This window comes from Oryzias latipes, chromosome 2 (genome assembly GCF_053564925.1).
Source record: "Oryzias latipes strain Hd-rR chromosome 2, Olatipes_Hd-rR_3.1".
NCBI lineage: Eukaryota > Metazoa > Chordata > Actinopteri > Beloniformes > Adrianichthyidae > Oryzias > Oryzias latipes.
In genome coordinates, this window is record NC_136238.1 from 29,516,646 (window position 1) to 29,540,486 (window position 23,841).

At 42.1% G+C, this 23,841-nt stretch overlaps 2 protein-coding genes across 6 annotated transcripts in view; one reads left to right on the forward strand and one right to left on the reverse strand.

The window, feature by feature from the left end:
• The window catches only part of LOC144987110 (uncharacterized), a 463,057-nt gene that overhangs the window by 284,247 nt on the left and 154,969 nt on the right, over window positions 1-23,841 (reverse strand). The window lies entirely within an intron of this gene.
• The window catches only part of LOC144986832 (NACHT, LRR and PYD domains-containing protein 12-like), a 457,161-nt gene that overhangs the window by 18,322 nt on the left and 414,998 nt on the right, over window positions 1-23,841 (forward strand). For 2 of the 5 annotated variants that reach the window (XM_078935148.1, XM_078935142.1), the window contains exons 8-9: window positions 8,572-8,748; window positions 9,775-10,237. The exons of 1 other annotated variant lie outside the window; for it this stretch is intronic. In XM_078935148.1, coding sequence (XP_078791274.1) covers window positions 8,572-8,748; window positions 9,775-10,036 — 439 coding nt within the window. In that variant the 3' untranslated portion in view covers window positions 10,037-10,237. Of the gene's footprint in view, window positions 1-8,571; window positions 8,749-9,774; window positions 10,239-10,262; window positions 12,228-23,841 lie in introns of those variants that run through there. 2 more of the 5 variants (XM_078935137.1, XM_078935133.1) reach the window with 2 other exon arrangements.

The window sequence follows — 23,841 nt, forward strand, 5'->3', positions numbered from 1 at the left end:
AGGATGGTAGATCTCGAAGACCAGGAATGAGCAGCCCTGCATTTGACCATTCGGACGGACGCCTTCAGAGACACGGCTTTGACTTTCACAGCTATGCTGATGATACTCAGCTTAACATTGCCGTGTCTCCTGATGAGAAAAGAACTTGTTAACACTCTTTTAAACTGAAACTAAACTGAGCTAAATTTTATCCGACACATCAAAAATGTCAGGATTTTATCATCTTAAAAACATTGCCAGAGTCGCCCGTTCCTGTCTTTTGCCAGCACAGAGGTGCTGATGCCAGGGCTTCAGACTGCGACCAAATGGTCGCATTTTGCGACCAAAATTTGAGAGTGTGCGACTGAATTTTACATCCAGTCGCACATGTGCGACCAGTAAATTTGCCTCCCCCACCCTCCGTACCCGTCCCATATTTTTATACATTAAACGTGGAAGGGGCATGTCAATGATCAATTAAATAAGCAATGAAATAATGAGACGCGAGCGCACACGCACGCAAACACACACACTTGCACACATACTCATGAGACGTGAACACACTCTCGCGTTTCATTGAGTGATGCGTGTCTGTGAGGCGGCCACTGCGTGTGAGAAGAATAGGGAAAGCCACTGTAAGTGGCTATATGCGTGGAGGGGGAGGGGCCTAGAGATAACCGAGCTCGTGCCAACATCTGTGGGAAGGAAACTGAGACAAATATCTTCTTGAAGGTGAATCTGCAGCGAGACTAAAGGAGAAAAGGAAGTCGGAGTTCTGTTTAGTTCAATTTAATCTTAACATGCCTCTCCCCCTTCGAATGATCTGTGTTATTATATTTTATATTTATTTGAATGTTTTGTAATGTTTGTAGTCCTTCTTTTAATCAATTGGTATTTTAAATTATTTTAATTTTATTCACAATACAGTGGAAGTTTAGAATGTTGATTTACGGTATGCGCCCCTAAATTTTCTGGTTGTGCCCCTAAAATTTTTTAGTTGGGGGCAACAGTTCTCCTAGTGAAAAAAGTTAGTCCGGAGCCCTGGATGCATGCTTTTATTTTCAGTCATTTAGATTATTGTAATGCTCTGCTTTCTGGTTTACCCAAAAAGTATATTTGAAATCTACAACTATTGTAGAACTCTGCAGTACGAGTTCTGACGAGGACTAGAGGGCGGGAACACATTACCACGGTTATAAAACTGCTGCATTGGCTCCCTGTATGTTTCAGGATTAAATTTAAAATTCTTTTAATGGTTTATAAATGTTTTTATGGTCTTGGGCTTTCTTATTTAAATGACATTCTTTTAAAGCATGAGCCCTCGTGGAACCTGAGGTCCTCCGGTGCTGGCCTTTTAGTTGTTCCTAAGGTGAGGACCAAAACTTATGGGGAGGCTTCGTTCTGCCATTATGGTCCTCGCCTGTGGAACAGCCTGCCGGAGAACCTCAGGGCCTCAGAGAATGTAGAGGTTTTTAAGAACAGGCTCAAGACCCACCTTTTTAATTTAGCTTTTAGTTGATTTTAACTGCTAATTTATTCTGTTAGTTTTAGTATAGGCTATTTTATGTATTTAATTTCACTTTATGCATCTTTTTCTCAATTTTATTTTTTTATATTCATCTTATGGCTTTAATTTTAGTATCTCATCATGATTTTAGCCCCAGTGTTTCTTGTGGGGATCTTTTTTACCAGGGCTTGGTCGGTGGTTGTTGCTGCACAAATGCATGAGAAGCGCTATATTATAAATAAATAACATTTAATAAGATTATCATTAAAATACAGGATCGATAAGCAGTATCAATAGGAGTAGTAGTACCGTTAAAACCTTAAAGATACCCATCCCTAGCTTTAACCCTAAGACCAGGGGTCACCAACCTTTTCTACACTGAGAGCTACTTCATGGATACTGAGTCATACATGGTTATTTATTAATAATGATTGATTATACTCATTAAAGTGACAAGATTCCTCACTTTAATCATTTCTCACAATAATTATCAACAATAACATCAAGGCGGTAAACAGAAATCAATATTCATCCCTTTATTAATCTCAGTAATAGTTACATTTTCAGATGATCCTCACATCTCTACATTTCAAAGAAAAATGTCCCATTTTCACTATGCTGCACCATGATTATCAATTAAGTCATGTTAAAGAAAAATCAACATACATATATTTAAATCATAGTTTGAACAAAAGACCAAATCTGCAGATTTTTTACTCAAATTCTAACTTCTACATGATTGAACACATTTTAATTCCTCTTTTCCATGACTCTGACAGCGTCTGGGATCTTTTTTTTGTTTTAGTCCAAGTCTGTCTGTGACGTCACTTTTCTTCCACTTTGTCTCAGATGCAGAAACAATGTCTTTCAGCAGCGACTGCTCAGAGGGAAAGTCTCTGTAGATCCAGAGAAAATGTTGGTGATGGTTCCACAGTGGGAGTCATCACATGCTCAAAGCCATCACTTTACCACAGAACGCTGGGATGAATGATGCATTATGGGATGTCTGGGTCAGCTGTAGTGATGTTTGAACGTTCACGCGCTGAAGAATGTCCGTCATTGATCCTTCCTCATCAGAAACCTTCATTTCTGATGCTCTGAGAAACATTTATTCACATGTAAAGAACATTTTATTGATCAGCATAAAGAGTTTGATTTATTTATTCAGAGAAACTGACTGAACCGTAGTAGGAGAGTCTCTCTGTGTCTGTGTCTGAAACCAGGAGTCCATGGTTCCTCCTTCAGTTCAGAACCACAGATGCTGCAGTGATTTATGCGTCCAGCTTAGCGCCTCAGTCCACAGTTCTTTATCTTCTTCAGCGTTTCAGGATGTTTTCCAGCCGTTTCTGAGTCAGCTGTTGTCATTTCTCCATGCAGACACAAACTTCTGTCAAAGATTCAGGAACAGCTGGAAGCAGCTGTTGGAAGCTGAAAGGCCAGAATGTTTTTCATCTCCAACCTCCTTCCTTAGAAATGAACACAGAATCTCAATCAGTTTATGTGAAACCAGGAAGATGACTGTATAACTGTAAACTCAGATGATGTATACACTGTAGAATGACCATATTTGAAGAGATTGTCATTTTGAAATCTATATAAATACAAGTTTGATTCAAACAGAACAGCAACACAATGAAAGTAAACTTTAAATGGAGCTCACTGGTGACTTGTGCTATTTTTAGAACAGGCCTGCAGGCCACTTATGTGGCCCTGGGGGGCAACCTGGTGCCCACAGACACCATGTTGGTGAGACTACCAGCAGAACCATCAGCAGCTCCTCTTCAGGGCCACATTCAGACATTTTGGGCCTCGTGGATCCTCATGTTTTTTAAGGCCCCTCTACAGTTTAGAGATGTCAGGAAATGCTTTCAGAGGAGAACTAAAGACTTTTTCAGCTGTTTTACTGCAATGTGATCATTTAAAAATGACTTTTACAATTTAGGATTCAAGATGAAGAAATACAATTTCAGTCAGACAACTCATGCAGTAGTAATAATATTTATTTTCACATCTTTAGTTTGCTTCCACATACTTGTTGCTTTCACATTCTTTGACATTCACTTTCCTTAGTTAGCATTCACTTTCCTCTGAGTAAGCATTTCGCATTCCTCCAAGTAAGCATTCGCATTCTTCCAAGTGAGCATTTCACTTTCCTCCAAGTAAGCATTTCACTTTCCTCCAAGTAAGCATTTCACTTTCCTTTAACTTTGCATTTCACTTTCCTTTAACTTTGCATTTCACTTTCCTTTAACTTTGCATTTCACTTTCCTTTAACTTTGCATTTCACTTTCCTTTGGTTTGGCATAAAACTCCGTGCAATTCCAAGAGAGAGAAATTTCCATAAACTTTTGGGTAATAACTACCCCTAACGGAGCTCACAGGTGGAAGCCGGGGAGGAGGGTGGGGCAAAGAACGCAGTGCTGCAGTAAAGAAGGATGAACAACTTACACACCTGGACTTAAATAGGATGCTGCACAAGTGAGTTGATTAACTGACCCGCCCTAGGGGAGTGGCCTAAGTAAAGCCTGCCTGAGTTGTCTTACCGAAATGCTCCCAAGGTCGCTCACTTCAGTCAGACAACTCATGCAGTAGTAATAATATTTATTTTCACATCTTTAGTTTGCTTCCACATACTTGTTGCTTTCACATTCTTTGACATTCACTTTCCTTAGTTAGCATTCACTTTCCTCTGAGTAAGCATTTCGCATTCCTCCAAGTGAGCATTTCATATTCCTCCAAGTGAGCATTTCATATTCCTCCAATTAAGCATTTCACTTTCCTCCAATTAAGCATTTCACTTTCCTCCAATTAAGCATTTCACTTTCCTCCAATTAAGCATTTCACTTTCCTCCAATTAAGCATTTCACTTTTCTCCAAGTAAGCATTTCACTTTTCTCCAAGTAAGCATTTCACTTTTCTCCAAGTAAGCATTTCACTTTTCTCCAAGTAAGCATTTCACTTTCCTTTAACTTTGCATTTCACTTTCCTTTAACTTTGCATTTCACTTTCCTTTAACTTTGCATTTCACTTTCCTTTAACTTTGCATTTCACTTTCCTTTAACTTTGCATTTCACTTTCCTTTAACTTTGCATTTCACTTTCCTTTAACTTTGCATTTCACTTTCCTTTGGTTTGGCATAAAACTCCGTGCAATTCCAAGAGAGAGAAATTTCCATAAACTTTTGGGTAATAACTACCCCCAACACAATTTAATCAAGGTTGGAAAGAAATTAAATGTATATCAGTATGTAATCAGATGAAGTGTGTTTCAGAGGCATTCCATATTCAGACTTACAAGTATGACTGCTATGTGTGACCCGGCACCTTTGACCGTTGGGCCGCTCCCATTCTAGTACAGCGCCAAGAGGGGAACACACTATCTAGTGGATCTGCTATGTGTGACCCGGCACCTTTGACCGTTGGGCCGCTCCCGTTCGAGTACAGCGCCATGAAGGGAACATACTATTTATTGAGTCTGCTATGTGTGACCCGGTACCATAGACCATTGGGCCGCTCCCGTTCGAGCAGAATGCCGAGAAGGGAACATACTATTTATTGAGTCTGCTATGTGTGACCCGGCACCATTGAGCCGCTCCCGTTCCAGCACGACGCCAAGAAGGGAACACACTATCTGGTGGATCCGTTATGTGACCCGGCACCATAGACCGTCGGGCCACTCCATTCCAAGTAGCGGCAAGTAGACGGCACAACTTAACATACAAGTTTGAAGCTTCCACTGGAATAATATAATAAAGCATAAGTGATATCCATAATTAAAAGCTTCCATTTGAGAACTATGAATGAGCTAACGCTATAATTTTTTAATGCTTCCATCCGGCTCATAAGATACGAGCCCAAGTAACCTCGAATTTCGGACTACACACATATCGTAACACAGCTTAAGAACATCCTAATTTTGAGGCTTCCACCTGGCAAATAATTTTCATAAAATCTAATCTGAAATTTTGTATGCCATTCTGATACCAACATATCAGTTGATTCAAGTAAGATAAGTCATTGAATTCGGAAGAGGTTTACCACCCCACCACTTCAGGGCAGAGTAGGTGCGTGGAATGCAGTCGTCGTTGCATATCCAGATCGGGTGAAGGGGCAACAATCTGCAGGGGAGCAGCAGGACGAGCAGAGACTTTGGAACTTGGAAACCATCCGACTTTGTCAAGGGTTTGACATCATCCTCCAGAAACTTAGGAAGGCCACAGAGGAGCAGGCGAATAAAAGGATAACCAAGGTCCAAGGAGATTACGTAGATGAGGAAGGTCGCCATCCCACGTAGCATGGACATCGGCTCGGCTAGATTTGAGGTTACAACTTGACATCATTGGTTCACAATAGATGGACAACAAAAGCACGTATAACTTAAAGTTAATTGCCAAAAGGGGTGCCTGGAAACCATAATGAAGAAAATTTTGAGATTTGAAGAGATATCGTAGGGTCTGATAAAATGGCTGAACCTCATGCATTGAGAGGCGGATGAGAATAAGTCTCAAAAGGAGATACTTAGTCGAGCGTCATATGCTTGAAGCAGGGCAGACTGAGGATTGGTTTGCGACCCAAAGTTTTACTCTTGATGCTGAAGCTAAAGAGCATCAGTGATAATTTCTACAGCCAGGAATTTAGCTCATAATACAAGTTATTTAAAACGAAACCATGTTAAATGATGGCACATTACCATTATCGCACTCTTGAAATAAGCGTTGCAATAATCTCCACGGATGAATTCTCTCAGAACCACATGAGCCGTTGATGGACCAGTAGAGCTGAATGTTTGGATTAACGACCAGACAATTTTCTGGCGGCCGGACATTCATAAACAAGTCCTCATACATTTTCCTCTCCCCCAAGGAGGGTGGAGCCACAAAACAAGTGGAGGGAGACTGATGACCTGAAACAACATCGCAATAATAAACCACGCTAAGCGCAGAGAATTAGAGACCAGAAAAGCAAAACAGAAAATCCAGAACAAGGGAACACGGGGGCCCGGGAAGGAACAACCCAGAACGAGAAACAAGATGAACAGACAGCAGTGGGGGAGGATGCACACAGCAAAACACAGGTGGCCCAACAGCGACCGAGTCATAATCATACCTCCAAAGATGGGAAAGATTACGTGCCGCACAAACGCAAGAGACTACATGTAGGCAGAGAAGTATGCATCATAAACCAGAGATCCGTGTAAAAATAAATCCAGACAGGCAGAGAACCAAATGCCTTCCTTAAATTTGATTTGATTAAGTTCGATCGTAGTCAAAACAATAAAGAATTACACAGATTTACACATTACACATATTCAGAAAACTAAATAAATCGGAAACCGAGATCCAAAATGAGTTGCGACCACAGAGTTGCAAAAGCCAGCGACGAGGAAAACAGAACAGAGAAACATTGAAAAAGAGAAAACTGCAAAACGAAGGGGGCCCAATAGAATTACACTAAATCCAGCACAGGGTTTCTGACAATTGAATTTAAACATGACAGACGACAGCCGAAGGAACACCGACACATAACACGTCAAACCCCATTTAAGCCAGAAGACGCCGCCGGGAGGAACGGAGAGGCAGAACAGCAGGAGCATCAGCAGAATCAGCCTCCCCCAGCCATGTACAGCGTCCGGTGGAAAAGATCACAGGGATGGCAAAGCCAGCTGAGCGCAAAACAAAAACCAGAAGGATCACAAGGGAAAAGCCGCTGATGCAAAAAACAAATAACAATACATGAATAAATAAAATGGAGGAACCGAGGAAGACAGACGATACAACCGCGTCACACCTGAAAATGCCTGAGTGGCCACCTTAGGACCGAATCAAAACGGAAAAAAAAATAAAAAAATAATAGGGCTCAGGGAAGAGCCCATCACAAACCCCCCCACAAAGCAACCCAAATCCCTAAAACCGGAGAAACAACAGAACATCAGCAAGTCAGAGAAAAACAGGGTCACGTACAACAGACACATACACGACGGGAAGGAACTAATTTCCCTGAAGGCCAGGGGAACGCTCCTCACATTCTTACGCTTACACAGAAGAGAGGAGACCATACACTGACCAATCCAAATGCAGGTGAAACCAGCAAATGCACACAGCTTCAACAGAAAAGTAAAACAAAGCCACCACGACAAAGTCAGCACTGAATGACGGCCCACAAAGCAGAAACCGGACCAGGTTCCGAAGAAACGCACCGTGCCTTTAAAAAGAACTACAAGTCCCAGGGTCCTTAGGGGGGTGACGTCACCCACGACCGCCGAGCAGGAAGAGAATCCGGAAGAAAACACTGCACAGAAGCGTGAGAGATAGCAGCAACGCCGCTCACCAACCATCCCGCGATCACGACACTCGATAAGACCGATACATCTCCCGATCGATCGCCACAGACAACCGAAATGTTCCAGGACGCTTCTCCACAGACACGCGCTGGAATACGCGAGGACCGCGGCTCCGAAGATGCGCCGGGAGCCGGGACAGCTGTTAGCCGAAAAGAGGGGCAGACGCGGGGAGACGGACGGCCCCTGTGAGAAGGGGGACCCACACTCGCAAGAACGTGGGTAGAACATCATGACGCGGAAGGAGGAGAAGAAGAAAAGCGAGCACGGCGAACCGGCAAAGAACGCAGTGCTGCAGTAAAGAAGGATGAACAACTTACACACCTGGACTTAAATAGGATGCTGCACAAGTGAGTTGATTAACTGACCCGCCCTAGGGGAGTGGCCTAAGTAAAGCCTGCCTGAGTTGTCTTACCGAAATGCTCCCAAGGTCGCTCACTTAATCTGACATTTTTGAAATGGAAGCTTTAAATCTATTGGATTGTAAACATGTAGTCCTGAATAATTCCTGATGATCAATGACATTTCAATTCCTGGTCTGTTTTAACTTCATTTCAAGTCATTTCTAATCTATTGCATTTTCATTCATGATCATGTTTTTGGGTCCAAATCCAAAAGAAATGAGCAAACAGTGAAAATGTCATCTGTCAGTCTGTCATCAGGGCGGGTCCCACCTGACTGAATGGACCAAGTTCCTGGACCTCCAGCTGCATCACTGCTCCTGAACACACTTTTCTATCTGATTGCAGGTTGAAGAGCTGCTGTTTGTCAGAGATCAGCTGTGAAGTTCTGGTCTCAGCTCTGAAGAAAAACCCGTCTAATCTGACAGAACTGGACCTGAGCTGGAACCAGAACCTGCAGGATTCAGGAGTTTTTCATCTGTGTGGTTTTCTGGAGAGTCCAGACTGCAGACTGCAGATTCTGAGGTCAGACTCCATGTTTCAGTTGAGTTCAGATCAATATGATGACAAAGTTGTGTTGACCCACAGTGAGCAGAAGTGTCCAGATTCTGATCTGCAGCAGCATCTTTCTGCAGCTGCTTGTTCTCTTCAAAGATCTGCAGAAGAACTTCTTCTTTTCTTCCTGCAGCTGCTTGTTTCAAAGCTGTCTGCTGACATTTGTGCTCCACAAAGTTCTGCTTGCAGCCATCAGCTCTTCTTTGTGTCTTTGCTCCAACAGACTCCTTTAAAGCGCGTGCAGAAGAAGCAGCCGTGCACGCTCACATGCACTCTGAGTCCTGCTGCTGTGTTTCAGCAGATGCAGCTGAGAGTCCAGCGGCTGATGTTTGTGAGCAGACAGTGACAGAGTCATGCTGCAGCTGGATGCTGCTCTGACAGACACATCCTCACCTTTTCACCCACAAACATCATCACATCATCCATCAAAGCTCCCAGCAGCTTCTGACTCTTCATTCAGAGCTGAAGTCATGGATCAGGGATCAATGTCCAACATTTGCTGCTGACTCTTCCTCATCACTTCCTTCTTCTCTCTGCTTTGATCTGTTGGAGCTGAAAGTCTCTGCTTGAAGGGCTGCAGCAGAGAAGGACTGGAAGATCATCTCCTGAAAACTGGGATGAAGACTTTCCAGCATCCTGCTGCTGAAATTCTCCCATGATTCAGTGCTGTTTGGAGAAGAGCTGAGCAGAAAGAGGAAGTGGACTTTTTCTGCTGTTGCTGCAGAAACATCAGTTGGTTTGGATGCAGCCACAGGCTGATGTTTGACTTTCACACATCTGGACTTCTTTCCTGAAGCAGCTGCATGTTGTCCTGAATGTTCCTGAATGTTCTTCTTCTCTGCTTCTGCTGGACTCTTCTGATCTGCTGCTGTTGCCTCACATCTTTGGACTTTTTCTAAACGTTCTGATCTTCTTCAGCTCTGAACTCTTTAGAAGAAGTGAAAGATGAAAAACATGAACTTTGTCTTTAAACTCAACTCTTTGTTCTGAATTCAGGTTGATCAATTGCAAATTGTCAAAGACCAGCTGTGATGCTCTGGTCTCAGCTCTGAAGTCCAACCCGTCCCACCTGACAGAACTGGACCTGAGATTCAACAACCTTCATTCTTCAGATGTTCAGCAGCTTCAGAATCTGGTGAAGAGTCGAAATTCCAAACTGCAGACTCTGAGGTCAGTAGAGGGTTGGAGTCAGTCCAGCTGCTTCCAGATGTTTGGTCCTAAAGTTAGTCTGAGAGCAAAGATGCAGAGTTTCCTGTGAAGCTGCAGCTTCTCAGTGAAGCTCTGAGGAGAATGATGACAGGCTTCAGGACAACAGTCAGCCAATCAGAGCAGCAGAAGCTCCAACAGGTGAAGATGACAGGAAGCTGCTGCTCTGAACAGGACTGAAGCTCCTGCTGCTCTTTCTGCTGCTGTGCTGCATCACTGACTGACAGACCAGGATCAGGACACATTCCTTCATCTCTGTCTCTACTTTCTCTCTGCAGGTGGTTATTCTGATGTTCCTCCTGGAGGAGCAGAGAGGAGCAGCAGCAGCAGCTGGTATGCAGAGATGTTGTGACTGGACGGTGTTCCTGGGAGGTGGAGAGCAGAGTGATGGAGGAATCAGAGGAAGTGGAGATGAGTGTCAGAGCTGCAGCAGGAAATGATCTGAGATCAGCTCCACTGTCTCTCTCAGCATCAAGTGGACAGTTATTGTGCTGCAGCTCCCCCGGTGGACTGATGGAGAACTGCACTTCCTCTTCTCATTCTAACTTGGAGTGTTGATCTGAAACATGGGTTGGATTCAGATGTTCAGCAGCTCCAGGATCTGGAGAAAAACAGACCTGCAGACAAACAGATTATTTTCTAGATCATCACTTTCTTCTTTGATCTCCATTTGATGGACAGATGTGAGTTTGGGATGGACCAATCAAGGATTGAGGGAATCATTGATCAGACAGAACATTTCTGGATGACATAGATCTATGTGTGGGTCAGGCGTTGGATCCTGGTTCTGTCTCTGGAACAGGGACAGAACCAGAACTCTGGATCACAAGATTCTGGTTCCAGATGTTTCACAATTGATTTCTGTTCTCCAGAAACTCTCATTGACAAACAAACACAGAGTTTCATTCAGAAACCTCCAACATGGTCATGTGACCAGAATGTTCATAGTGTAGACACGGACAAACGCTGTGGTCACATGACTCACTGGTTTGGATTCAAGTCCTTTGAAGTCAGTTTTTGGAGCAGAAATCCCGTCTGATCTCAGTTAGTGAACAAAAGTCTCTCAGTTGAATCATTTTTCTATCATCTCTGTCCTGTTGATGATCAAATATTCTGACTGAACTTCCTTTTTCTTTGGTGTTTTCTTTTTCATGCTGACAGCATTTTTAGCTGCAGTTTTAAAGAAGTTTCATCTAAATCCAGTTGAATCTCCTCATTTTCTAGAATGTCTAAACTAGTAGAAACTTTCTGAGCATCAAGCCTGTTTTCTCCAGAGGACATGAATGAACAGAGTGGATCTTAGTGAGGAATGACAGCCTCTGGATGCAGAGAATCACTTTGATGCAGCTGCTGCAACAACACCAACTGCATTGAAGCAGGAGGGAGAAGGGACACACCTGCTGGCTGTTTGCAGAACTGCATCTTAGTGTCAAAAGACAGAACAAGACTTGAATCTTTAGCCTTCCCCCTCATCCTGTTCCAGCTGTTCTAATCTTCATGGGTTTGGTTCCTTCTCAGTAGAAATGGGTTGGAAAAGAGTTTTGGAATGTTCAGGTGGTGCTGATGTCTTTCTAGATGGGGGTGGGCAGAACAGTTGAGAGCTCCTCCCTCCTGATTCAGAGGGGAACAGTGGGCAGCAGCTGAAAGGAAGGAGTGGAAATGGGAAAAGTTCTCTGCACGTTTCTCCTTTCCAAGAACAGAGGGACACGACTCCATGAACAGCAGAAGCTAAAGAGTTGGAAAACATGCCCAAAGCTGCAGCATCACCTGCAAAAAGATGCTTCCTCTTCAGGCTCCGCCCCTCCACATCAAGAAAGATCAGAGTTTCTGCTGAGCTGCTATTGGAGCTTTTAGGGGGTCAGATCTTTAGGAACATTTGCTGTCAATGAAACCAGGAAGTAAAGTGTTTTGAAAGATCAGATTGATGACATCATCAGTTGTGGAAACCCTGGAAAATGGAAATCCAGCGAGAAGTAAACATCAGGAACTTCCTGCAGGACAAACTGTTCTAGACTGTTGGAGACAGGAACAGCTTTGGTCTGGAAATTGTCCGTATTCTCAGATGAAATCTTCTCCTCCAATATCTGCTGCTTCCATCACCTGACAGATTTGTTCTTCCATCCAACATCAGCACCTCTGAAAGAACCGTCTACGATGGATCAGAACCAGACTTCTGTCAGCTGGAACTGGGGCTTCTTCCAGACCATGACATGTTGTTCAATAAAGTTCATTCCAAAGCGTGACTGATTCATGAAGTGGTTCCTTGAGCCGTGAGTTTTGCCAGCAGCAGGAATCCCTGAGAGTTAGGAGACAGTTTGTGGAGAGAGTTTGTAGATTTAGGAGAAACCAACGTTTGAAATGAAACCAAAGTGTCCTAAACCAAAATCACTGAGCACATCTCAATGTTCCACAAACAGTCATTTTCCACAGTGGACCGTCACCACACACTTTACAAGACAGTTTTTCACAACTTTATGACAACAAATCCTGAAATTGTTCCATTCAAGGAAACATTGACTAATATTTGTATTGATGCTGTTTTCCATCTGTGTTTTCAAACCTGCATCAAGAATTAGCTCATGTTTATTGATTCACTTTCTGTGGAAGTTTGGCTTCTCTGATGAACCACCAGAGGGCGACAGAGAACTGTTGATATTATTAACAGAACAGTCAAAGAAATCAACATTTAGCACAAAGTGAACAAACTTAGGTCACGTGCTAACGTTCTGATTCTGTTGGAAAAGCCTTTTGTTTTGATTTCTTCAGAATTTTAGCTCAAAAAGACCAATGACAAATGAAACTCCAATAAAGTTGCTTTCTAATGAGGAAATGAAATGTTATTTTTATTGAATTATCAAATGGAGACTCAGCCTCAGGTGATAAAAAAGGTTGGTGCTATTTCCAGTTTTAGAAAGAACATGCCTTCTGCACAGTTTGCAGTGAACGTTACTCATTTATGTCAGTTTTTAATGAACAGAAATACCTCCACACAGGAGATGACATTTAATTTATGACAACATATTTTTTACAGGACAAATTAAAACACTATTTTACACATAAATACTTTAGATGTTTTAAGTTTTGAACTTTCTTCTGATTTATTAAAAGAAAATAGCATCAAAGTAATTTCTTGGCCTGAACACGTCTTTATTGTCGTCTAACTGTAAACTCCAATTCAAACATGCTGACAAAACAAGGACAGATTTCCTAGAGATTTCCTAATTCTGCTTCCATGTGATCACATGAAAACAGTCCAATGTTTTGGATTCTTCTTCTTCTATATCATTGACATTAAAGCTGCAGCTCTGTCACCAGGAAACAACATGTGACAGGTCCCAGTTTTTGGTGGAACACCGTCTCTGTGATGCTACAGACGCTGCTAAAACACAGTGGATTTCATTCTGTTCTATGTAGAAAAGACTGTTTGATTCATGTCTGATGAATTCATCTTGGAGTATTTATCCTCCACGTCTAGAAGTCCGCTCCGTGAAAATCCTGTCCCACTTTAAAGCGGTCCGTGTTTCCATGGTGACGGAGGGAACAGCTGGTTAGCATCTTTCTAACTTGACTGAACTGAGGGTTGGGGCTTCCAGCACAGAACCAACCTGAGAGCAAATGAACATTCAAATCCTCCACAAGCTAAACCCCATCAGCGTTGGATTGCTGCTGACAGACAGACTTCATTGATGGCATCTTCCGTTCTGGACCTGACGTTTAGCACACCATAGCTGGATTCCAGAGCGCTTTATCAAAGCGCCTTAAGCCCGTTTGGACTCTGGCGCTCCACGCGCTGATGAATAGTGGCGTTTGGAGGAAGTGCGGCTGCGCAGTCCGTCACTGAACACCGTCACTGCCTGGACCTCTTTCTGGGTCCTAGTGCCCTAAAGGTTACAGCTCCTGGTTACACAAGAAAAAAGTCCATTCTAGAGGCCACTCTGACGTCATCATCATCAAAGACAGCGTTACCTAGCAACCATAGCAAGACCATAGCAGCTATAGAGGGAAACACAACAAACCATCAACGGCGGTTAAAGCAGTCAGACGTTTGTTCTGCAGCTCAGCAAAAATCTCTGCTTTAGGTTTTGGGGAGAAAAACAAAGGAAAACACACGGAGAAGGATTCTGCAAAGGAAATCCCAAGTTCTATTGGTAAGTCAGCGTCCTGGAAACATGCTTTGTTGGTTCTGAAGTGGCATGAATGCAGACTCAGATTGGTTTGTTTCCTTGGATTCTTCAGATGGATTCAAGCTGTAAATGTTGTCAGCATAAAGCAAGTTTGGACTAAACTAAAGCAGAAAGTGGCTTTGAAGATGGTCAGGAGAAATGAGGGCTTTTTTCAGGAATTCTTGGAAGAGGAGGACTTCTCCAAACAACCAGAATCTAGGAGGAGGTTTTTTCAGCATTGAGATCAGGATTTAGCATGAGCTTCAATCCCATTTTTGTTCAATCCAAATGTTTACCGTCATATTCAGGAGTTCAACTCTGAAAGCCACCATGACATCAGAGACATTAAAGACCCTGTTACCTAGCAACCAAACACAACAAACTGTAGACTATTCAAACTGGACATTTTGGGCCAACAATTCTTTTCTAACTCAAGTTTTGATGAAAAATCCAAATGATGGAAACAGATTGTGTAAAGGAAATGAGGATCTATTGGTGAGTCACAGTCCTGGAAACATGAGTTGTGCTCTGATGAAGACGCCTGATCCAAATGTGGATTTTTGAAATGTTCTTCATGAGATTCAAACTGATTGAAGCTTTGAATTAAAGGTGTCAACACATTTCTGCATTGGATTCATTCTGTTTCAGTGTCTAAGGTTGGTTTTGGGGCAGAAACCAAGTTTTTGTTGAACAGTAGTGTTTGAAAAAGCAGAAAGTGGCTTTGAAGATGGTCAGGAGAACTTCTTTGAAGAGGAGGACTTCTCCAAACAACCACGACCTTAGAGGAAGTTTTCTGAGCATTCATAGAATGCTTTTCCAATGACTCATCATTTTCCACTAGAAGCTAATGAGTTTTTCCAAATGCATGCTGGATATTCTTAGTTCTAGCTTGGAAAGCACTTTGTGGGATTTCCCTAGAAAACCTGCTTTATCAATCATTTTGGTCTCTTTTTCTTCTTCTAAGTTCCAGCTTGGTGAGTGTGCAGGTCGCCATGGCAACCACTGTCCAGGTCAAAGGGAGGACCACAGCCATCCAGTCTCCAGGCTTTTGGATTGATTTGGATTTGAGAAACATTTGTTTCCCACATTTTAATAGTAGAATTCAACACGGGACATATAGTGGATTGTAAGAATAGGAACAAAAACAGCAACAACAAAATAATCCTCCTCCCCTTAAAACATGCATTTGACTCTGAACAAGTCTAAAACAAATCCAAGCAAAGACCAGCGCTGGGGCTCCTCTGAAGGTCCAGACACAGAGAGGCCCAGAGTGACCCCCATTTCTCCTGTTTGCTCTCTCCAGTGGCTGACTCCGCCCCTTAGGACGTCCCCCTGTGTGGATCAGTGGTCAGTGGGTTGGAACCTGCTGCAAATGCAGGCTCTGGTTCTAACTGCTGGATCAGAAGTGGAATGTGAGCTGTAGTGGTGTGTCTGCAGCTGGATGTGGAACACATCAGGGAGGGGTCAAAGGTCAATCTTTCTTCCAAACAAATGTTGTCAGTCTATTCTCCAAAAATGCTCCAACATCTTCAAAGGTTTTTGGTCCCAAATCCAGAGTGTAGCTGGTAGGACGTGATCATTTCAGCCTCAGATTTGGGATCTGTCATCTCTCTGCCACCGTGACACCGAGTGATGAGTTCATGCTCCAAAGCGGCCCGATCGCTGGCTTTAGGGACTATTCCAAAAGCTTTCAATGATGGCGGGGAATGAACATTAGGAACAGATGACGGCTTGAAATGTCTGCTGTTGGTTTCTGATCCAGACAGAAATTCAATCAAATGTCTGTGAATCCATGATTTCCTTAGAATCTTTGACTCTAGATTCAGATCCATCTGGTTCAAAGGATGAAACTGCAGCTAAAAGTCTTTCAAAAGTCCAAATCCTCAAAGATGAAACAGAAAGTTCCTAGAAAGTCAAATGAAAAACAATCAGATTGTCTTAGATAAACCTGTTTGGAAGTTAAAGCATAGAAACAAAGAAAGTTCCAAAAGCTAAAAGCCTTAAATAAAGAAAAGTCCAAAGAAAAACAGAAATCCCACATTTGGATCAGTAAAGACATGAATTCTCCAGAAACATCCAGAAACAGCTCTGAGCAGCAGCCATGAAGGGACTGAGAACAGACGGACATCAAAGCAGAATCCAAGCAGCACCTTCATCCTGATGAAGCTCCGCCCTCTGACTTCAACCATGAAGGGACTTGAACCCTCAACCTTCTGATCCATGAGGCCACATGGTCTGTGAGAACATCCAGCTGCAGCTGCAGGTGGAGGACAGCATCATCCAGCTGAAGAAGAGGAGGAGCTTCTGCTGCCTCAAAGAGGAAGGTGGAGGAGGTGAGAGGCTGCACTGGAGCTTTGGACCAAACCCTGTGATGGATGAACAACATCTCCAGGCTGTTTCCAGCCTGACCAGGAGGATCAGAAAACAGCAACAACTTCTCCTCCATCAAACCATGATGTCACCACCAGCAGGTGGAGACAGATATGAGCAGAAATTCTCTAGTTGGCTTCAGATTTCAGATTTCCCCAAACAAGCAGTAGCACAACTCCACTTTTCTCTCCAAGCCCATCCTCTGAAATCTGATCTTCTGAGGGACGAGAACGCATGGAGACTGAAACTACCGGAGCATCACTAGAAGGACAGTTGGACTCCCCTCTGGAAAAAGAAGGCTTGAGCATGTTGACGTGACAAACTCCACATTTCTTCTCTTTGTCAGGAGTTGGGATCCTAAAATTGGTGTCATTCATTTTCTTTTCCACCTCATATGGAGCAGAAAACTGTGCCTGTAGGCTGGAAGCAGGCAAAGGCAACAACAGCAACACTTCCTCACCTGCACCTGTTGTTGTTTGTGTGTTGATCCACAAACACATGCTGTGAAGAGGAACCTGCAGTGAAGGCAGCCATGTTGGAGCCTCACACATGTTCTCATTAGGATCAAATGAACCAGTGTGTTTGAGACTGAAAGAAAGACTGAAGGACAAAGAAATGTGAAGATTCATTGAGGATCAAATCCAGACTTTATTCATGTCTTCAGACAAAAAAGCTGCAGACATTTTACAGACACAATTGAGGTTTTTCAACACTTTTCTGACAAGATGCAGTTCTGGGTACAGCCAGAAGGTGTCGCCCTTCTCATTTCTAATACAAGTTCAAACTACAGACCTGACTGATTTGGTTTGGTTTTTGTTATTTTAGCCATCATGTATGAAGACATCAGACCTAGAATTACAGAAAAAACATCAAAAATGTACAATTTCTGTCTCTTGGAAGTCATTTGAAGTGAAGCTGTGAAAGTGACCACATTTGTTCAACAACCTCATAGCAACAAGAAACAAAGCAGATTTCTCTCCAAAGAAGTTTTTTCCCTCCGTTTTCCATCCAAACAAAGACAAACAGATGTTCTGTTTGGCAGAAATGTGTTTCCACCCAGAGGAACCTGCAGCAGCTGCTGATCCATCAGAAGATTCTGGACCTGCAGAGACTTCCCACACAGCTGCCTCTGCCTCCAAAGAAGCTGCTGATCTGCATGGAGAGAGAGAGAGCTCCAAGTCTCTGCAACCAAAGCAAAGAAGCAACCAGAGAACAGAAGCACAGAGCTGAAGCAAACATCCCAGAACGTTTGCTTTGGGAGTCCCACCTTCAGTTTGATCCGCTTCAAGACAAAGTCCCACATGAAAGAGATCAAAGTGAGCTAACCAAGCGCTTCATCCAAGAGAAGCAGATCCAAAGCACAAAGACTCCGTCTGGTTGCAGGAACTCTGGGAAAGAAGGAGCAGGAGGAACTCCTGCAGGAATCTCTGCAGGAAACATCAGCTTGGAAAGAAGAGCTGACTCAGCTGAAACATCAGCTAACATGTCAGCAGTCTGTGGCTGAGACCAAGTCAAGACTCCAAAAAAGACATCCAGCAAACGTGTGGGGGGGGGAGAGAGAGAGAGAGAGACAGAGACAGAGAGAGAGCTGGAAGCTGCTGTCAGTGCAGAGAAAAGCAGGACAGCTGAAGCTCCCAGACTCTCAGCCCAACAGCTGAAGGAGTCCTCTGGACTCCAAGCTGATCTGCTCCCAATCCAAGAACATGTCCAGAAGGACAAAGACTCCTCCCTCCCTCCCTCCCACCTCCTGACTGACTGCCTGACACCACAGAGGGAGGCAACAGTCCCATGGAGACCAGCTCTGATGGAGAACCACAAGAACCTGGAAGGAGAACGGCAGCAGTGAACGGCAGCAAGAACAGTCCTCCCTTTTGGGGGAGATCTCCTCACTCACAGAGACCCTCAAGAAGGAGGAGGAGGAGAAAATGATGCTTTCAAAGACCTTGATGGACACATTCAATCAGATCAAAGAGGAGATTGAAAACCTGCAGAAATCTGGGATCCAGAGATTCCTTCAGTTTTTCCAAAGATCTGAAAGACAGAATTGATCCTAACTGGATTGATTTTGGTTCTTTGAGTTTTTCTACATTTGACACAAACCAAAGTGGGAGGAGTCATCTTTATGAAGTCCATCAGAATCAGAATCCATCAGAATTTTTGATGGGTTTATAATCTTTATACGCCGTCATTAAAATCTCAGACTCCGTCTCACTGAAGTGTAGCGCTCTCTTTTTTTCTCCACGCGTTTCCATGGTGACTCTAGAAATCTGTGATCTATTGAGAATGTCTTTATGTACTTGCCGAGCATGTGCATTAACCCAGGGTTCCCAAGTCCAGCATTATTACGCTAACTCATATCCGGTCTTTGGAACCGACATACCCAGAGTGAGCAAGGTCAGGTGGATATCAGTCCACAGAGTTCAGGATTAAAGCCAGGGGAGTTTAAACATGCTTCCTCGAATACCCCCCTGGTTATTTTAGTGGAGTTTTAACCACCAAATGTGGTGTTTTTTTTATGAAAAGAGTTCTGGATCTTCCCTCAACGTTGGAGTCTGGTCCTGCATTTGGGTCATCCTGATATACCGTAATAAAGTCTCTTTTCTGGGCTGCAGAATCAGGTGATTCAAGGTGATTCTGTAATCACATCTCTACTGTGCAGTGCTGCATCTCAGTGTGAGGCTGCTTTCTCCACATAAGAATCTGCTGGGATTGTGTCAACTCTTGAATAGTTACTGGAATAAAAAGAATGTAAACACTAGAGATAAAGCCCCTGTGTCAAACCACGTGTGTTTTTTCAGAACTTATGTCAGTAAGCTTTAGACTTTATTTTGGTTAGAAAACTTAAAATCCAACATTATTCTCCATTTCAGAGCAATACTACATTGCTCCCAAGTGCATTTTTACTACACTCTACTATATTTATAAAGATTGTGAGTCAGCCATCTTAGACGTTGCAAATAAAAAAGGAGAGAAAATGAACAGGACTACCAGCACTGTAACACACAATGATCATATCATATCAATAGGCTGAAAGATCATATTTCACCTCAATAATAAATTACGCAACACAAAGTGTAAAATAAATTAAAACACAACATTGTGCATTTTTATTTCCATTGTTCTTGTTATTTACAGTGAGGAGGCCATTTGATATATTTGGTTCTTTACTACACTGTTTATCTAAGTTATTACATTGAAGTGAGTAAATTATTACGAAGACGCACTAGAACTTTTTTTAACATTTAATTTCAGTGTTCCAAATAACGCTACATGCATCAGTCCACTCCTTGAAGCAGTCGGGGAAGAAAAAAAAAAGCTACGCACACGTGTCAGACAGTTAGAAAACTCCAGCTTCTGTACTTGCTTCAACTTAAAAAAATAATATCTAGCAAATTCTCAATATTAACAATGAAATCATACATTTCAAATAGAAATTTTCCTTAAAGTAAATAAAAAAACAAGTCAAAGTAATTACAGAAACGTAAGCAACCTTTCTCCTCTTGGCTTCATTATGCGCTAGCATCACTCTAAAAAGAGTATTTGAGCTGTAGTTGGAAAGATGTACTTTTTTACATTGTTCTAACTTAATTATTTAGTTTGGTGAAAACAAATCATTTTTTTGAGTTCATTCAACTTAAAAATAACAAGTAGTTGTCTGACATAGTTATTTTACTTTCAATCAACTTAATTCAATTAAGTTGGTGTAACTTTGGTGTGAAGCTGTCAATGTGTAATGATATCGTAACGTAAGGCAGCGCAATGAATTATGGGATACCATTTTCTTTGCCTATCTGGGCAAATTGGAGTTTAAGTGTGAGTTTTTGTCCATGGGTATTGTTGTCCAGCTGTTTTACTCTGTTTGAACTAGTAATTTAAACTGTTATGTTCATGAGTTAGAGTTTAGAAGAGGATGATGACGAACCCCCATGTTCGGTATAACAACATAAGTCCCAAATATCAAAGACAGAGTTCGTGATATGTGAGCTCCAGCCTTGTAATGCGAGACATTGCTAAATCATTCACGTCTTAGATATAAAAATTACCAGGCCCAATGGTGGAAACTATAGAATAATATGTCAATTTAAATTGTATAAACGAAATTGAAAAAGATTTTCTTTAAGTTAGATCAACAAATCAAATTAAGTTGGATAGCCATAAAAGAATAAGTTGAATAAACTTAATTCAATTAGGTGTTACCAATTGAAATGATTCATTTAAGTTAGATCAACTGTTTTTCTTTTTAGAGTGATGCTAGCTCGTTAGCTTGCTAACTCATCCAACTTGTGGTTAGCTTATTAAAAAAACTGAAAAACAATGTTGAACTCACCAGGATATCTCTGTTAACACAACTCTGTGAAAATCTTTAGAATCCTCCTTCAGTGTTGATTCGTGCCAAGTTCCTATTTCTGTCCTCTCATCTCACCGTGTCGTCGCAGATGGAAAAAACCGTGAGAAATATGGAGTGATATTTCTGCCACCACGTTGCACACAAAACTTTCTAAGTTGCAAGCGAAAATATTAAATATTTGCTTTTTAATATTTTTTTTCTGCTTTACATTTCTTTTCTTTCAAAAACTTTTTTTTTACGTTTGCAAAATGCATGTTTTTGCATGCGTTGTGTCAAATCTCGCTTTTGTCTTATCTTTGATTTTGCTGACCACTTTGAGCACGACTTAGCGAGATATGACTGCCACTGCCAAAAAATGTTTTCGCATGCATTGTGTGTCATCTTACTTTTTTCCTATCTTTGATTTTGCGTTAAGTTTCAATTTAGTATTCAGTTTTTCAGATTAGTTTGTTAACATTTTCAGGAATGAGGAGAGACCTTTTAGCGGTAATGATGTCCCCAGCAGTAGAAAAAAACCCTCTCACTCGGGACAGGGGTTGCAGAAATGGAAAAACACCTCTTTGCCAATTTTGCAATATGCTTATACAGTCCCTGACAAAAGTCTTGTCGCTTATCCATTTTGTAGAAACAAAAGCGTATAACCTCACTTTTAATGCATACATTGGTTTTAGAAATGTCTCATATGAAAGCTAAAACCCTCCCAAATTATGTTCAATTGATCCCCTTAGCCCAGCTCCCTTCTGCCTTTGACACCGCTGATATGTCAAGGATGTTTTTTGCCACCACGGGATACCTTGTGACATTGTGTCCGACTGCGGACCTCAGTTCACTTCCCAGGTATGGAGGACTTTCTGTTCCGCCCTCTGAGCTACGGTCAGTCTCTCTTCAGGTTACCACCCCCAATCTAACAGTCAGGCAGACGCTGCTCTGCGTCTCACGCTTGTGACGTCACGTCATCTGCGGCCACCCGCGAATGGGCGGGGCGCGAATATTAAACCGCGAATGTCCGAGATATTACTGTACAAAGAATAAGAAAAAGATTTGAAGAGACTGGAGATGTTTTTGACAAGCCCAGGTCCGGCAGACCCCGCAAGAGAACTGCTCTGGAGGACCGTTTGTTGGTTCCAAAATCCAAGGCCAGCCCCTTTTCCACTGCAGCAGAGCTCCACCAGGCCTGGTCACCTCAAGTCCCTGTGTTAACCAGAACAATTTGTAGAATTCTGTCTCCAAATGGCCTCCATGGTCGAATCAGTGCCCAGAAACCAGCACAAAACAAAAGGCAATTGAAAAAACGTGTGGCATTTGACTTCAGTGTGGAAGTGAAATGTTTTGCACTGTTTCTGTGTTTTATTTTTGTGTGGTGCAGAGGTTGAGGTGTCGACCTCTTATCAGAAAAGTTTAGAATTTAGAGTTTACACTAACTCCTTTATTACATTGTTTGTGAAGAGAAAGTCTTGTGAGTTCTCATGTGTGTTTGGAGATTAGATAATTGACGAAAACATGCATCACATTCTTTACAAGAAAAAGGCTTTTCTCCTGTGTGAGTTCTCATGTGTCTTTTGAGATTAGATATTTGATTAAAACTTTTTTTACATTCTTTACAAGAAAAAGGCTTTTCTCCTGTATGAGTTCTCATGTGTGTTTTGAGACTAGATATTTGAATAAAACTTTTTTTACATTCTTTACAAGAAAAAGGCTTTTCTCCTGTGTGAGTTCTCATGTGTGTTTGGAGATTAGATAATTGACGAAAACACGCATCACATTCCTTACATGAAAAAGGCTTTTCTCTTGTGTGAGTTCTCATGTGTGTCTTAAGACTAGATCTGACACTAAAGCTTGAATCACATTCTTTACAAGAAAAAGGCTTTTCTCCTGTGTGAGTTCTCATATGTGTTTTGAGACTAGATATGTAATTAAAGCTTTTATCACATTCTTTACAAGAAAATCTCTTATCTTCTGCATGGATTCTTGTGTGAATTCTGAACAGAGATTTGTTACAAAAGCTTTTGCCACATTCTTTACAGATATAACGTCTTTTTCCAGACACAGTTTCCATGTAGTCAGATGGGTTAGTGATTATTCTTGAGTTTTTACCAGACTTGATAGAGGAAAGTTTATCTTCTTTTTGAGATTGTTTGTATTTCTTTCTCTTCTTGTGATTTTTTCTAACATTAGAGTCACACTGGCCTGCTGACACGTGAGAGCTGTCCACACTTTGGACATGACTTCTGTCTCTTCTCTTCCTCTGATCTGTGTTCTGTGGGTCTGTCTCTTCATCTGTAGTCGATGTTGATTCTGTCTCTTCATCTGTAGTTGATGTTGATTCTTCATGTTGGTTTTCTTCTTCATCCTGACTATCAGTTACATTAAAGCTCTGCTGATTGTTTAGATCTGCTTCACTGTTCTCATCTTCCTCATTAGTAGGAATCTCCATCAAGGTATCAGTCTCCTGCTTCAGATCAAGCTGATCTTCATCCAGACTGATGCAGGATGGTTCCTCTTTAATCTGTGGAGGTTCTGGTTCCTCTTGTTCCTCTTTAATCTGTGGAGGTTCTGGTTCCTCCTGTTCCTCTTTAACCTGTGGAGGTTCTGGTTCCTCCTGTTGCACTCTGAAGTTCCTCTGCTGATTGCAGAGATCTTCCTCTTCAGTCATCCAATGCTGGGGGAGGACTGCAGGAACACAAACACAACAAGGAGCCTTTTATACGTTTCCAGGTTTTTTAAGGATCAATAAACTCTGTGATCATTGGAGAAAATGTCTGAGGAGTCTGGAGGACCAGAAGAGACTCATTGAAATAAATATATATATATATGCAGAGGTGGGTAGTAACGCATTACAATTACTTAAGTCAGTGTTTTTCAACCTTTTTTGAGCCACGGCACACTTTAACCTTGACAAAAATCCCGCGGCACACCAGCATCCCAAAAAAAAAAAAAAAAAAGCAGAAACTCAGAGTCTGTTTTGATCTACAGCCC